The sequence below is a fragment of the Barbatula barbatula genome, assembly GCF_947034865.1.
Source record: "Barbatula barbatula genome assembly, chromosome: 23".
In the NCBI taxonomy this organism is placed as follows: domain Eukaryota; kingdom Metazoa; phylum Chordata; class Actinopteri; order Cypriniformes; family Nemacheilidae; genus Barbatula; species Barbatula barbatula.
Window position 1 is genome coordinate 15,145,959 of NC_136786.1, and position 16,625 is coordinate 15,162,583.

Here is a 16,625-nt window from a genome sequence, read left to right on the forward strand (position 1 = left end):
CATATGTGAAAGGATGTGATGAAAGAACAGTGGCATTCATTTCCGCTGTTAAAGTCATGTTCGCTCAAAGACAGCTAAGATTTTCCAACTTCATTTCAAGTGCCAATTGGAAATTGTTCCATTGTGTCCTTTGAACAGAAATGGATTGACTCCACTCGGCAAAAGACAAAAGAGCCAGCTGTTCCATCAAATCAGACCAAGTCAAACGATTTTTGTCACCGAGAACCCAACGATAGCTCCTTTGTTTGCGTTACATTGTTAATCATAACAAAAGCTGCCGTCTCTGTGAAATGTTTTCACGGAAAGCAAAGGAAACATATTTATGACATCAATTGCTTTGGTTGGAACAGGAATCTAACAAATTATTTTTTATATTTGCATATTCTGCTGTAAATGTTAATCCTGTTTAGCGTGTGAATGTAAACACAACCGCCTTGTACTTTGTTAAGTTTTGGCACCTTAAAATGTTTGCTGTTGTGGTTGGTGCATGAATTAAATATAATAAAATATGTATCCATGTATTATAATTTTAATTAAATTACTTTTATTTTGGAGAGAGGATCTTCTCAAAACGTTGTCAAATGACATGAGCTGTCACAGCCAGATGTTGAATCTGATGAATGATTGAAATGAACCTTTAGTACCGTTAAATTATTATAATAAATAATAATATTATATTAAATCTAGTACTCTTTCTGATTCTCTTTCTGTTTTATTCTTCTCTCTCACAGACACTCACCTAAAGTGGTGAAAGCAGCATCTCAGGTTCTCAGCAGCATGTGGCAGTACAGAGATCTCCGGAGCCTTTATAAAAAGGTAGGAGATTTGTTTCCAATCCCGACAGCTGTGCTGATGCAACCGTCCAAACCCGAAGAGTCCAATTAGCATGCTAACTTATCTTGCACCCATGTTCCACAAATTGTGTTTGATCTTCAGAGAAAATAGTTGAAATGAAAAAAGTGGCGAGGCATTATTGTACCCTTCTCCCACACAAACACACAAATATGTGCGACGAACTGTTTAATCAGGCCGACACCTCGCAGCCGACTGTGAACATTAATCTGCGTTGACTAGCAAAGAATTCTCCATTGAGCAGTAACCGCCAGGCTGAATAGAAATTTCTATTCAATAAGTGTTTGTTGAACCTTGTGCTGCTTGAACCTTACTATTGTGCATCTCTATTCAGCTCTCCATCACGTCTCTTTCACAGATTACACAGGCAAAATCTCCGGCCTTGCCTAGCGCTGGGTTCATTCAGAGGAACGTCTTGTATTTTCTGAGCAGCATGGCAAATAAATCGCTGTTAAAAGACCTTGTGAGCGTGCTCACGTATTTCGGCGGCATAGCAACTCAAAGTAAAAAATTGACGGTTTGAAAAACTTTATTTTTAATTAAAATATTATGGGTTAAAATTTGGGACTAATAAATAGACAATGAGCTCTTGAAAATTAAATGAAAGGGTATTAACCCATTAATGTGGAAGTGGCTAGACAGCTTGGGCTTCATTCAGATAGATCTCGAAGAGACAACAAATAGCCCTGCAACAAGTGCATACTAGACTTTCTAAACCTTAAATGATTAGTTCTTACAAAAATGAATCTTCTTACCCTTTTGTTGTTTCAATCCAACCCACTTAAAGGTATAGTTCACCCAAAATTTTACATTCTTATATTCTTGTCATTTCAACCCTGTATCGGTATCCGAAAAACGGCGGAGCCCATTGACTTGTCTACTGGATGCGACTGGCGCAATGCCACATGACAAAAAACATTAGAAACACATTAGAACCCATTATAATTTAAAATGAATTCATTTTAAATGCAGCAAGAAGCGACAAACCCATTAAGAACAAGCGGGTTGTCATGTCGCATCGTGCATGTTGCAACCAGTGTAGACACGGTGTCATAGACACAAAACCAATGCAAGTCAATGGGTACCGCAGTTGTTCCTAATCAATATTCTTTAAAATATCTTATTTTGTACTCTACAGAGAAAATAAAGTAATACAGGTTTGAAATAACAAGAGGGTGAGTATATGATGACAGAATTTTCATTTTTGGGTGAACTGACACTTCAACTTTCCTATTTTAAAGGTGGGATGTAAAGAATTGCACTGGTCGCTACTTGCCATGCAATTATAATGAATGGTATTTATGCTCTTCTTCAGCTTATTGAGAATCATTTTTTCTTCGGAAGACATAAATGCAAGAAAGGCGGATAGGTTTCTACAGGGTGACATCATCATCATAATGAAATTATTTTTATTTTGACTTGACCAGTTCCTTTAATGTGGTCAGACCCCATCTCTTCCCCATCAGCAAGCAATCTCCAGCTTGACAGATATGAGGATGGGCGGGAAAATACATCCCAGACTCGTCCCTGTAATGTGAAGCTCAGCCCACTGCGCTCTGTGGAGAGGGCGGCACAGAATTACAGCCCCGTGGAGAGGGCGACGGATGCTCCATTGACCTTTAAAGATGGGAAAAGGCCACGAGCCGACCGGTTGAGCTGGAGAGACGAGTTCTGAAGTGTGTCTGCAGAAATGCCTTCACTGCTTCTGACGGAGGCGTCCCATCCCTGATCGATGGCGGAAAGAGAGTAGAGTCACGAATCCTGATGCAGAGTTGAACATTTCTCTAATTATATGTGATTATCGATGTTTAGTATTTTACTCGGCTGAACTTAGCCGCCATCGAAACCAATGTTACCACAAGCTTCAATTTCAAGCAAACTATTAATTACCCTCTGACTTTTTAAATATTTAGAGGGTTGGAAAAATGAAGGTAGTGTGAACATAATAATAAAAGGTGGAACGCCAATTTCCATTATGTTGACTGAATGAATGTCTATAAATATTATTGACCAGAAAACTGTATCACTCATAGGTTTGGAGTAAACTGAACTGAAAAGCTGTGTTCGAATGCCGCCTGGAGGCAGGTTATCAAACAACGGTTCACACGCTTTAGCTGACACAGATAAAGTGACACGCTCAAGGTCATGGAGGACGGCCTGAGCTATACATGCATCATCAGAAAGGCAGAAGTCATTAAGTTCAAAATATTGCTTATTATACACATTGATTTTTGTGGTGGGACAAACTCGGTTGCATTCTGTTGCAAAATTTAGTGGGCTGACTTTGTAGCCAGCATTTTATAGCTCAAATACCATCTACAATACCTGAATGTGTCCTTTTCTGTGAGATCAATTGCATAATGCATGATGTCGTTTTCAGGTGACAAATACAAATATACAACATTCAAATTTAATTCATTTAATAACAGTGATTAATTCAGAAATGTATAATGAATATTTGAAATGCCATCCACACATTTAAACTAAATAATATTTTTTTGTGTTACATTATTTGTTTTTAGCACATTGTGAGTCATTTTATGTTGATTTTGTGTTAAACAAATTCAAGTTACAACACAAGGTTGCCATGTCTGTTTAGCGCAATTCCGTGTTATTTAGCACAACACATCTCTTTAATTTATTTAACACAAAATCAATACAAAATGACCATGTTTTAAATAGCATAACACAAACAGTTTGTTCATAAATAACACATCCTTTTTGAGAGTGTAACACAAGATCTCTTGTCCATATCTAGACACAGAGATTGTGTTGTTTTTGGCATTACCGTTTTGCAGGATTTGTTTATGTACAGTAGTGCCCAAAAGCGATTGTGGACATTGGAAAACTGACATCTGCCTTTACTCAAACATTTTTATTGTTTTTATGTTGTGGAATTGTGGAAAGAATTTAACTTTGCTAAAATGTAAATGACACACAACACATGTGCAATGTTTGGCGTTTTTGATCAAATTAATTCTGTAGTCATTGTATTCTATTTGTTTTTATGCTTTTTTGCATGTTAAAATAAAACTTAGATTTTGTGATATGCTGTAGTTTGCCATTTTGACAAATCATTTTGTTTGGTATTTTCTACACCTCATATTTTGATGATTTAATCGAACCTATTACAGTCTTAATATGCAACCTAAGTTTGAATTTGACTCTATAGGCAGTAGGCAGCAAGACCGCTCACTAGAATGTATAACATGTTACTCTGTCTTAAGCTGGGGGGGGGTCTGGGATGGTTTGTAAAGATCTTCAAACATTGCTCGAACTAACCTGTTTCTTTAGCCAGCCCAGCTGAGCCCTGGAAATGTCACAAGGGATGGTATTAAGCAAAGGGCAGCAAGAAAGAGATTGCTATTATTAACATTTGCAGAACCCCCGTATCTCATCTCATGAGTGCATAATGGCAGTCGCACTGTTTCTCTCTCTTCCTGTCGAAATGAAAGGTGTCAATTGAATGAGTCTGGCCACCTGAGGTGCGATTCTTCTTGATTTGGCTGGTATGACAGGTGGGCAAAAGAGAATGACGAAGACGGGGGATAGAGACAAGGAGTTCATGTTGGTAGACACCTCCCTGGGTGATGAGCAATGGCCCTGTGCCCAGGAACCATCTGCGGTCTTAGTTTGAATGCTGTGGACACAGTTTTGTGTTTTAGAATTTAACATTCACCTTGGAGTTTATTTTGACCCTAAATTATGATATTTGGAAATGTGCAAATACCTTTTAACTCTACTTGATGTGTTTGCACCCAAAAGGCTTTGGTTTGATGTAGACAGTACAACCTAAAGTCGGACTAAGATGAAGCGTAGCTCTACCCTGAAAGAACAGAATAGTCTATACGCCATTGATCTTCAGCCCGAAGGTTCAGTCATGTTGTGCTGTTACGTTCAGTCTGCAAACCTCCTGAGATCCAATTCCACAGCCCTCTCCCCCCCCCCTCTCTACAAGGAAGTATCCCGGTTAGACAATTGCCTCAAAGACCCACGGGAGCTGACACAGCAAGAGCATCGCTTCCGGCTCCTTGCGCCTCTGGGGGTATAATAATGAGTCCTCGCCATCGGCTTGCTTCAGCGCAAATTTGCATTTTTCTCTTTGGGCGCGAGAGTTAAGCAGCATCATTTAGGAATCCGAGGTGGGCAGGTGGCCATAACTGACTCATCTTCTTATCATGGTCCGCCTGGTAGTGAAGCTTCACGCCCAGTCGCCTAACCCTGAAAGTCCATCAACCGAACGCGTTATTCTGTCAGTCCTGATAAAGAAAGAATGAAGCTGTGACACATAATGAACACATGCAATTAGAGTCTTTAATCACATTGGGACGCACTCTTCCCTGAATGTATTGTTTTCAAACGACAGAGGCATCTGTAGAACGTCAGGCTTTTCAAGGAGTATCCATCCTTCAAGTTGTCTTTTATCGCACAGTCGAGCTAAACTCCTGTTACTTACAAGCAGAAAGGTAAAAGTCTTTATTTGTCTCTCTTGGGAACTTAAGCGTTCAAGAAACGCTTAAAGCTCAAGGAACTGACAGAGACCTGAAGAGGCCTTTTGATGACAAGTGCCATTTTTCTGTTTTTTTGGCTCTTCTTCACGCCCCTTGGAGCTTTCAAATACCAGTCCGATGTCATTATTTGCAACAGGCACAATAGTCACAGGGCAGCGGTGGTTTCTCCTGGTAGAGAAAAGTGGGGCAGCTTTGAACTACACAGAGTCAGAGGAAAGCTTGCCTTTGATCTCTTCCTCACCTTGGCTACAAAAGAAATGTCACGGTTGGATGTCAATATGGATGTCAGGGGTTGTGTTAGTCATCTCTGTTAGTGAACTTCTTCTTTACGTGGAATTGTGATATTCTGCTTATCAGTCTTATATATGTCTATGGCATTTAAGCTTGGAATTGGCCAAGTCTTTCCTTGACCCCTTCTGAGATCTTTCGATTTGCTCATCTTTGCTTTATTTTGTACTTTTCTGCTGACGCACAGCTCTGCCATTGCAGAGCACGAAGCAACCAAATAAATGGTTTGACCTTTTAGTCAGTGAAAGAATGCAGTATTATTCTGATACACCCTCATAATACTACAGTATAGCGCTACCTTTAACATCCAATGTAAACAACTCAATCATTGTAATGAGCCGAACAGCCATCATACAAAGACTACAAAGTTCTTCATAACTTGACTTTTTTGCAACGTTGTGCATCACTCATTCGGTTTCTCGCTTAGCACAGTCAGATCCATTGATTCATGGTTTGGGTGAGGTGTCACAGGGCCAGTGGCCGTTGGCTTTAGTTTATCTCCCCTTTCAGCTTTCAGCTTTCGGGTTGCCACAGTCACACATCAAACAGCTTTCCTCCGCAGCCGCTGACTTTAGATCAGTTGTTCATTGATTTCTGGACCTCCGTTCGTTCATTGATTTCTGTAATGACTCTACGCTAGGAGGCCTTAAACCAAAGTGACAGTATAACAGTGGGCTAATGTAGCGTTCATAGGTCTCGAAAAAAGAACATTGTGTTCACCGAAGCTCTCCTGTATGTAAAAGGTTAGGGTGTGCTATGTTTGAGACAAAAAGTCAAATAAACATATTGAAAAAAAATTGAAAAGGAATATAAATCCATGTATTTATGTTAAATTAACTTTTTCTCATTTATAAGGGGTTGTCAGTTTTGTACTATTCCGCATGATTTGCTTAGTTTATATGTGCTCTGCATTTCAACGTTTCTCTTTCTTGTTGAACAAGGTTCAGCTGTGGTAGTTCACCAGGCCCTGAATATTACATGAGGAATAGTATTATCATGTCTAGATGACATGTTGACCTTTGCATAGTAATCTATCATGTTCACATTATCTAGTGAGGCTTTACAGCCGAAACTTTCATTATTTTAAATTGGCAGTATTTGTGAAAAGTCCCTTTCTGTTTTTGTTTTGACAGCATTACCTGCAAAACCAGGACGTTACAGAAAATAAAATGTTTTTTTTTACAATGCGAGAAGGTTTGCGATAGCGATATCAATATATAAAATACGTATACCTTTTTTAATATATTTCTAGAGAGATAGACAGACAGACACACAGATTGTTTTACAGAGTATGTTATATAATAATATTTACAATCTTGTTATACACTGATATAATGTCTCTTTCGTTCTCTTGTTATCTTCAGGATGGTTACTCACAGTATCACTTTGTTGGCTCTGCCTCAACAATAGAGAGAGACAGACAGAGACCCTACTCATCCTCACGTACTCCGTCTGTATCCCCCGTTAGGATGTCCCCCAACAACCGATCCGGTGAGTATACCTTTCTCAACTTGGTTAAATATCATTGAGATTGATGCTGTGCTGTCCCATGCTGAAGTTTCCCTGATGGTTGAATTGAAATAAAACTTTTCAGTAACAGTTTAAAGAGTTTAAAACAACAGAAAGAACCTTCACGAGGCAGCACTCCCAGAAGTGTTTCTCTTTAACCATGATTAAACTCATACAATGCTGTTAAACTGATAGGGATTCCTCATGGCATCCGGGGACTCGGGTTAATGATCCACACTGCTTTTGGAGTTGGTGGATTCATGGCCAGCTGGCTCTGGCTGTAATACCTTTTCTGGTGGATTTAGCAATCTCGCTGATGCAGAAAAGTATTTATGTGAGGACAGCAGTTGTAGACGGAATAATGGCTTTTTAAATGGCTGTCAACTAAGTGAAAGAATTGTTTTTTGTTTTCATTTTGTTGGACAGGACGGCAAGTGATGATTTGTGGTTACTGTAAGTTAGTGCATCATCTGTTTGACTGATTCCCCTTAAGGTTGAGTGAGTCATTTGTGTAAGTCTTTCTGAAATCCAGCTTACACGAGTCATTTGCTCATAAATTGTACGAACCGTGTCACGACGTCTGCTGTGTACAGTCAGAGAAGACAATACAAAAAAAGACATCTTTGAATAATTTCACAGTACCCTGCTTCAGATTTCAAGCTCACATTAAAGTTTCATTTCTGTGGTTGTGGCGCTGTACATTCAGAAACACCAAGTAAAGCGGTGGCTACAGCCCTGTTACATGCTTTCTTCAGCGTTTTGTTTGTGAATAAATTGATTTAGTGACTGCTTGTTGTTTTATCTCAGCCAGTTTTCTGTCAGCCACTTGCCTACAATTGGTTTCCCGCTGTTCCGTTGTCTGTAGGGTTTTCTAAAATACGCTACAGTATGTTTGTGAAATACAGACATTTTTGCTACAGATCAAAGCACATGGTTAGACAGATAAAAGGAGGGGGGCATCATATTTTCTTACAAGTGTGGTGCGGATCCCCTGTGCTCCTCAGCTTATCGTATTAGAATGTGACACCAATTTAAAGCCCAGAGCTAAAACAACCCAGACGAATTGACAGTATCATACAGTTAAACATCAACTCTGTTATCTTTGACATAAACAGCCTTCACTTGAGATCAAGATAAAAATATCTCATAATCTTGGCCACACCCACTTTTCAATGCAGGTGTTTACTGTGATGTTCCTTGAGGACTCGGCTAAGCAACAATTCACCTAAAAATAAAAAGTCTGCACTTATTTACTTGCGTATACTTCCATTTGATTGAGTCTTTTCTAGTTTTTGTAGACAGTTTGCATTTGTTTGGCTGATATAGTCTTTAATGAAAGCTCATTAGAAATCGTATTCTGTTGTACACAAATGATTAAATAAAATACAGAAACCTAAATGAAGCTCCTGCGAATTATAAAGGAAAATGTTAGATAGACCTGACATTTAAAGTTCAGTACCCACTTGAAGTTAAAGAGATCTGGCAAGAACAATATTGAACCCCGGGTGTGATTTAGGCTACTAATACCTCTTGACCTCACACATAATACACAGATAAACAGGTTTCAAATGCTGGAGCTCAGATAAAGATAATGGCATAAACATAAATACAAAGCAATGTGTTTGCATGCTTCACATAAACAAATTTGTGCCCACTTGTAATTTAATCGTGTGCAAAGGAAGAGATGCTTCCAGTGCCACGAGACAAGGCCTTCAGATGTACTTTAATAGGAAGCCAGACCCTTGTGCGCCTTGATTTAGAGTTTCAAGCTATAAATGTTTCTAACGTGGAGAATACAGTTGAGTTCTTGTTGTTATGTGAAAATATAACCACAATATAAGCAACATAATAAAACCAATGCGATGGGTACTGCTGTTGTTCAGTTACCTACATTCTTCAAAATATCTTCTTTTGTGTTCTGCAGAAGAGGGTGAATAAATTATGATAATTTTAGTTTGCGGTAAACTATCCCTTTAAGAGCATAGATTAAGTGTATTTTTATCTCGTCACAGTTATACGGTCATGGATATGAATCCATGGGAAATCCCCCTGAAAATGGTAAACCATAGTTTTACTATAGTAATGTTTTTTGTTTTATTTCTAGTAAACCCCAAATTTAATATGTTCGCACCACAATAATCACAGTTTAACCTTGGCTTTTGAAAAATACAAAACAGTAGTCCATCTCCTAAAACATGGTATATATGCTAACAAAACCATGGTTCATTTTCCAATTAGACCAGTTCGGATTTTCTTTAAAACCACTTGTTTTTCTATTTATCTCCAATTGTGAGATTTATGGATACATGTCAACGGAGCCATTGAACTCCTTGAAGTTTATGGGTTGGTGTGAGAAGTAATGTGCTCATTATTTAAGAGCAACGATCAGTTATGTGCATATTTTGGCAAAATGATGCATCGTCGAGGAACGGCGATTAGATTAAACATCATATCAGAGGCGGTTTAGAGGAGAATAAAGTACTTGTGGTTATAATCTGATTATGGGTTTGAAATAATTAGCGTGCTAATGTTTCTCTTGGCCATTGTGGGGAGAGAAGTGCTCTGAGCCATTATGTGTTTTATTGGTGAAAATTGGCGCGTGTGATTACCCGTGTGTGCATATGAGCTGGTCTGTTTGCTTTTGTGTTTCATGGTCAGGGCTGATGTATAATAGGTGTGTGTGTTTGTGTATGTGGGTGTGTCTAAATCCTTCTGTGCTGGTGAAAGGGTCTTGCATGCCTGTGAGCCCGTGGGCAGCTGTGTGCTTTAGAGATAGCACCGCTGCCCACTATCCAGGGATCCGAGCTTTATAGGACCAGGCTGGAGGGAGGCCGGAAGAGGAATGGTGCTGATCCGGTTAGAGCATTGAGGCCGGAAGGGGATTTTTAGGCACAGAGGGAGGACTCGTTCTAATCTCTGTGTCCTTCACGCTGTTCTTCAGAAGTGCCTGGGATAAAATACAGGTCATGGAAAACAATCAGTGCAATATAAAGGAAAGAATCAGGTCAAACTGCCTGAAGGTAAATCGAGTTATGCTTCAGATAGTTTTTTAAAAACTTAAACTAACTTTAAAAAATATTGCCTAAAACATTAGCTGAAAAAATACATAGTGATACATGGAACTTGGCTTTCACTTGCTAGTTGATCAAATGAATGAAACAAAAAATGCCTTTGCAAAATGTACAATAACAAATGAATTTTCCACCCTTAAAAGGATAGTTCACCTTCAAAATTAAATTCATTATTTACATGCCCTCTTGCCAACTGTATGACTTTCTTTTTTCTGCAGAACACAAAATAAAATATTTTGATAAATGTTGGTAACAGAAATCATTGGTTCCCATTGACTTGCATTGGTCTTGTTTCCATACAGTAGAAGTCAATGGTTTCTGGTTACCAACATTTTTCGAAATTTTTTCTGTCGTCTTTTGCAGTAGAAAGAAAAATCAGAATTTTCTTTTTGAAGGTGAACTATTCCTTTAATGCAAAGACTGTTAAATGTTTAAATAGTTACAAGGAGCAGGATTTTATATTAATAAGATTTAGTTATTGTGGGAGGGGCTACCCAGCAGGTCACCGCTAAAGGAGTCTTACTGTGGGCGGGGCTACCCAGCAGATCTCCACAAAACCAGAAAGTAATTTTTGCTTTTTATGACCTGTTAGACCAAAAACTCAAGCGTTGCATGAAAGAGTTATTCATGTGTGATTTCATAGACTTCTATTGTCACTGTTTTTCAAAGCATTCTCCTCCGAGGGCAAATACATGTATGGTAATGTTCCATGAGTTATTGTTCTTGTATGCCTTTCTCATAACTCTGGAGAGGTTTGTAGATTTGAGCTAGCTGTTTCATGACCTGCTGGAAGTAGCCTTCATGCTGACACGCTAAACAGCACTAATGATGAATAATGATCGACACCTCTGCGTGTCCAGCCTCACACAGGCAGAAAACGAAAGAAACCGAGTGAGGACACATTCAAACACATTGTTTTTGTTAAACTGTGTAATAAGATGCCATTATCCTGTTGGTTTTTGAAGGCACAAATGCATCTTTCACTGTCTATGATGCATGCAATTTGATGGTTGGTGTAAACATGTTGTCTGGTGGAGCAGTTGAAAGAGATGGACAGGTTTATGAATTAACTTATTGACTATAGCTGTCTTAGGTTTCACACACACAAAAATCTAAATCAGATGCACTGAGATAAGGACAGGCTCACAAAAAAAGCTGGAAAGTGTGAAATGAGGCCGGTATGTCTCCAGATGCTCAATAAGAATGGTTTGTGTGTGTGTGTGTGTGTGTGTGTGTGTGTGTGTGTGTGTGTGTGTGCGTGCGTGCGTGTGTACATGCGTGTGTGTGTGTGTGATGATTTGATTTGCAGCCAGCGCCCCTGCCTCACCCAGAGAGATGATCAGCCTCAAGGACAAGAAGAGCGACTACAACTCCGCTGGAACCAACGCCGGTTACCATGGAAACAACGGAGAGCACAATTCCAGAAAAGACACAATGGCAGGTAGGTGTAACTTTGGAAGAGGGAGAGGAGGACCAGAAGTAAAATCTCAGAAACCCTAAAGATTGTGGTTGTTATTTCAGCAGGGATGGAGAGGTTTGTGTGTAAATAAAGTTTATGAATGTTTGCTTGTGATCTGCTTTTAAAAAAAGCTTTGGTGTATTTGGATGCATTTTAAGGCACTTGGGATAAAAGCGTCTTTCAAATGTGTAAATTAAAAATGCAAATGTGAATTAGGCAAGGGGAAAAAATTTGAATTTTCTGAATGGAGTAACAAACATTGTGCGGGTCATACAAAATTAAGCAATAACACAATATCACAATTACTTTAATGCACTATTATTTGGTCATTAAGGAACTGATAGTACATATGGCTTTTGGTCTTCTGTCAAAACTTTAAGGCTTTTTTTTACATTATTTAGCAGTGATTCTATTTAAACCCTAAATAGCAAAAACATTGTAAGTTGCCAAGTTTAATTTATTTTCCTAACTCAGTTGAAAAGTTTCATTGGCACCACTATGCAAAAATGTATTGTATTAAATGTAAATTGACATATTTTTGACATATGATTTGTGTTTACATCATGTTTTTATTAAATATATAAATAAATATTATTATTATAAATATTATTATATATATTATTTATTATTGTGTGTTATATTGTGTCATATTGATGCATATTATAGCTTTTTCTTTCACTGTGAACAAATTATGTACATGTTAAAGATTTTTTATTGTTTTTTAATGCTTTTAAATCTCATCCTCTGTACATTCACCATCTCTTTCATCTCACAGTTCAAACCTCCTGTGGAACATCCACATTGTTCCGGAACTCGTACGATACTTCAAATGAAGAGATCAAACACAACCAGGTGAGCAGTGAGTCAGTCTAAACCAGCTCAGCTAACCAGGGTCAAACAGGGACTGCAGCTCTTAAATCTCCTCCACAATTATTTCATAATTTTTTCATAAAAATCGCATTTTTATATTTACATTTTTGTGGTTTATGAAGCTTTATGAGGGTATCTCATTAGTACTTGTTTTTAGTGCAAAACAGCTGTCTATCTAGCAATCTGGAACTGTGTTGGCAAACAAACACTTAAAAACCGAATCATTCTTGCAAACCCTGTTCAGATGTTGTTTATTTGACTCAAAGAGTAACAACGATCATTTCTTCAAAATGCTTATTTATATGTGTAACTTTTATTTGACGAGGTTCACAATGGTATTACTATACACTCCAGCTATACATTTTCACATTTTGCATTGAGAAAGTTTGCCAGATGTCCTGGCACACTTCCGAACTACACCGTATGTTGAGTCAGTCGACAGAAATGCTTTCCCGGACGAGCAGCTGCGAGGAAGCGGGGCACTGATAAGCCTGGCTCACACATGGGTATTTGCTTTCTGTAGCTGGAGAGCATTCAACTCCGCATCTTTTTCAATTAGTAACATCTCATTTTCTGCCTCAGATCACTCAGATCACAAAAACTCTGAACGGCAAAAATAAGGGGAAATTTATAGGAATATTTCCTTGAAAATGTTTATTGTTCCTCTGCCTCCTATGTTCTCAGATTCAGGAAATAACAGTTATTAAATACAGACCTTCTGTTGAACTACTTCACAAGTCATTTCAACTTACTATTTAATTTTTTTCCCAGTGGTCTTATAAAATGAAGTTGAAATTCCTTAATCTTTGTCTGCCCAAGGTCCCGGCACCCCCCGCACCCCAGGAGCCCCCATGCAATGACTACGAGGCGTATCCTATCTACCAAAACTCCACTAGGAACTTTGAAGAGCCATTTTTTGAAGATCCGGTCCATCGTGCCCCTCCCACCACTGATATGAATATGCACCTGGGACTGAAGTCCACCGGAAATTATGTGGACTTCTATTCCGCTGCCCGCCCCTATAGTGAACTCAACTACGAAACAAGTCACTACCCCGCCTCTCCGGACTCTTGGGTTTAGGACTTCACGAACCCGGGGGTCTTGCAGAGGGGAGGAGGAGGCGCGGCATGTGGAGAGGCCGGGAAACTGCATGTGCATGCATATCACAAAACATTTCTCAGCAAGTTTTGTTCGTTCAAGCTGCTTTCAGGGTGAATATGAGCAAGAAGAGGAAGGTGCTGATGGAGAGAGAGAGAGAAGACGCAGATAAAAGAAATCCTTGAGAGAGAGATGAACAGGGAGGGAGGGAGAGAGAGAGAAAGAATGCATGAGAGTTGAGAGAATGCACATATTTTAAAGGAAGCAAAAGCTTAACCTTTGGAGTAGCGTGTGGGTTTGAAAAGTGGAGGTTATAAAAGAAAGTGCACAAGTATAGAATAGGAAGGGAGGGGTATGTAAGCACAAGAAAATGAAGTTAGTATGAGGAACGGAAACAGCTTTTCACCCTTTCAAAGCGTCCTTTTCATTTGAAGTCATGCAAAGGATCTTGACTAGTGAGAAATATTATTTTTCCCCATGGTTTTTCCTCTATTTTTGCTTACTTTTTTATTAGATTTTTTTTAATTTGTTGATGTGAAGTATTTGGTGTACATTAAAGAAATGCATTACACAAGTGCATTGTGTAGAAATTACACAGACCACCCGGATCTTCCCGTGGTTTGGGTGTCGTTTTACAAGTCAAAGAGCAAAGATGTGTAAGCCAGTGTTGTTCATTCTAAAAATGTGAAATTGTGTGTGGCAACTATCGCAGAACAAAATGCAGTTAAAGACCAGAGCATCATTCCACACTTCTCCTCGATTAAGTGCTTTCTCACTGCCTAAAATAAATGATGTTTGTTTTTTTCCTTAACTTGGTGTGGAAGTAAAGTCAAATGATCATCCATATTTGCAGAAAACTGTCTTGTTTTAGACCTCTACTTGAGTTCTCTGTGCTAAATAATTGATATGATAGCTAACATAGTGCCAAATTTTTACCTCTCTTAAATCAGCACTGGATACATTTTTAGGTTACTAGTTCTTTCTTCGATTTGTACCTGCTTTTTTGTTCTCAAGTGTGTTTTTCTGGAATTAAGCTACGTCTAAAAAACACCGGAACACAACCTGGAGGGCAAAAAGCCTAATTCCCTCCAAAGATGTGCAAAACCTGTCTCTCAATGTTAGTTGAGTGTGTGCTGTATGTCAGTCAGTGTTTGATTCAAGAGCTTTTATTTCTGAAAGGTGACTTTCATTTGACAAAAGGTAATGAACTGCTACGCCGAAATGTTAATAGAGAATGATAAATATATAAATATGAATATAAATATAGATCTATATAATTTTTATGTGCAGATGTCAGTGTCTGAAAGCAACAAACCAGAAAAGACTTGTACAAATCGATTCTGTTTTCCTTCATGTTCAAACAGAGAAAAGAAAATGAAACTTGAATTGTTGACCTGGTCCAAGTTGTGTTGTTAAGCTACATAGATAATCACGCTGGATTTGGATGATGTTCTGATGTCAGAACAATAAACTACTCTTTGCGATTTAGAGATGTTTTGAATGTGCAAATTCATTTCTGTGTTTTGCGTTTAGATATATCTATGTATTGACAGCACGTTGCATGTGTATAAACTTTTGGATATTTCCGAAGGTGGATCACATCAAGCCCCTCCTCCAGCTAGGTGCAGAATTCTCAAAGCCACAGCCGTCCAAATTTTCGATCGGCGGGATGGATAAACAATGGCACATTCCCTTGGAAACCGAAAAACAAAAGCAAGACGTACCGGTTTTGAATCCCACCTATAATCCATAGCTCAGAAGTGAGCACAGTTTCAAAGCATTACATTCCCAGGAGGCTATCCATGTTGTCCAACAAGACGTGTCTCGCTCCCTAACAATTCACACATGGGTGCATACACATAAAGGCAGAGAGCCTGTACCTGTTATCGGTCATATCAAGAGATTGTGTCAACATGAAGTGTGTCATGTGATGAGAGCGCTTCAAGCTCCTCTCTTATGTGGCGGCTCATGCCTGCTGAGGCATTATGGGGATTAAGAATCAGACACCTTAAATGTAGTCTTTTGAGACGGGCTGTTGCTCTTCGTCGTCTTTAAGAGTATTGCAAAAACTTTTGTGCTTTCTATGAGTTTTTACCTCAGTTTTACGTGGCCTCCTTACAAAAGAAAAACAGAAACATCCAGAGATGTCTTCGAGGATTTTGTAAAGCGTTATTAGCAGGCCATCAGAAGGCAAAAATACATTTCTGTAGTCAAAATAAATCATTAATCTGATCTGGAATGTTAAACGTCGTGGATATAAAGTCCATCTGTCTTTCGAGACGGCATGTTAACATATTGGACAATATATTTCCTTTGTCAAAAATATTTTTTAAATATCTGTATCCAGCACTCATTAAAAAAATTCTGGTTTAAAAGTGACTTCTGTTCATTATAGATACAGTTTTAACAATTACTTAGTTTTATGAGTAGTCCTTACAAGCCAACTACTGTTAACCAAACGAATTTCCTCAGTAACGTAATTGTATTACATATAGTCTTGACTTACTTTTAATAAATTGAGCAGTTTACCTCTGTTGTTATGGGACAATTCTTAGATGTAAATGTCTTAGTTGTCTTAATATCTGCCGGCTGAAACATTCCAAAGCAATCCCCCGTTGTCTTGTCCCCTTGGCTCTGTGAAGTTGTAAAATTAAATTCAAAGGGTGTGCAGAATAGCTCGACAAGATGATTAAGTGTTCAATATATACAAAAGTTTCGTGTTCAGTCTGTGTCACCTCACACGAAGGGATTATAATCTAACGTGGCATGAAAATGGGTCTGCTCTTCAACAATGTGATTCATTTTACACCAGTGCAAATACGGCAAACCCATTTTTTCTTTAGTCCTGTTTCCGTATCCATAAATGAAAGCAGCAAAATGTAGGCGTGGCATAAAATCTATTTCCGTTTAAACAAAAGTTGAACAAGCTCATCCCATTGCAGATTTAAATTATTCATGAAGGAAAAA

At 38.5% G+C, this 16,625-nt stretch overlaps 1 protein-coding gene across 2 annotated transcripts in view; it reads left to right on the forward strand.

The window, feature by feature from the left end:
• ctnnd2a (catenin (cadherin-associated protein), delta 2a) overlaps positions 1-14,500 on the forward strand; it is a 171,657-nt gene extending 157,157 nt beyond the window's left edge. The window contains exons 17-21 of one of the 2 annotated variants that reach the window (XM_079488368.1): positions 732-816; positions 7,016-7,142; positions 11,541-11,672; positions 12,466-12,542; positions 13,380-14,467. In XM_079488368.1, coding sequence (XP_079344494.1) covers positions 732-816; positions 7,016-7,142; positions 11,541-11,672; positions 12,466-12,542; positions 13,380-13,640 — 682 coding nt within the window. In that variant the 3' untranslated portion in view covers positions 13,641-14,467. Of the gene's footprint in view, positions 1-731; positions 817-7,015; positions 7,143-11,540; positions 11,673-12,465; positions 12,543-13,379 lie in introns of both variants that reach the window. The other variant, XM_079488367.1, reaches the window with a different exon arrangement.
• The last annotated feature ends 2,125 nt before the right edge of the window (positions 14,501-16,625 follow it).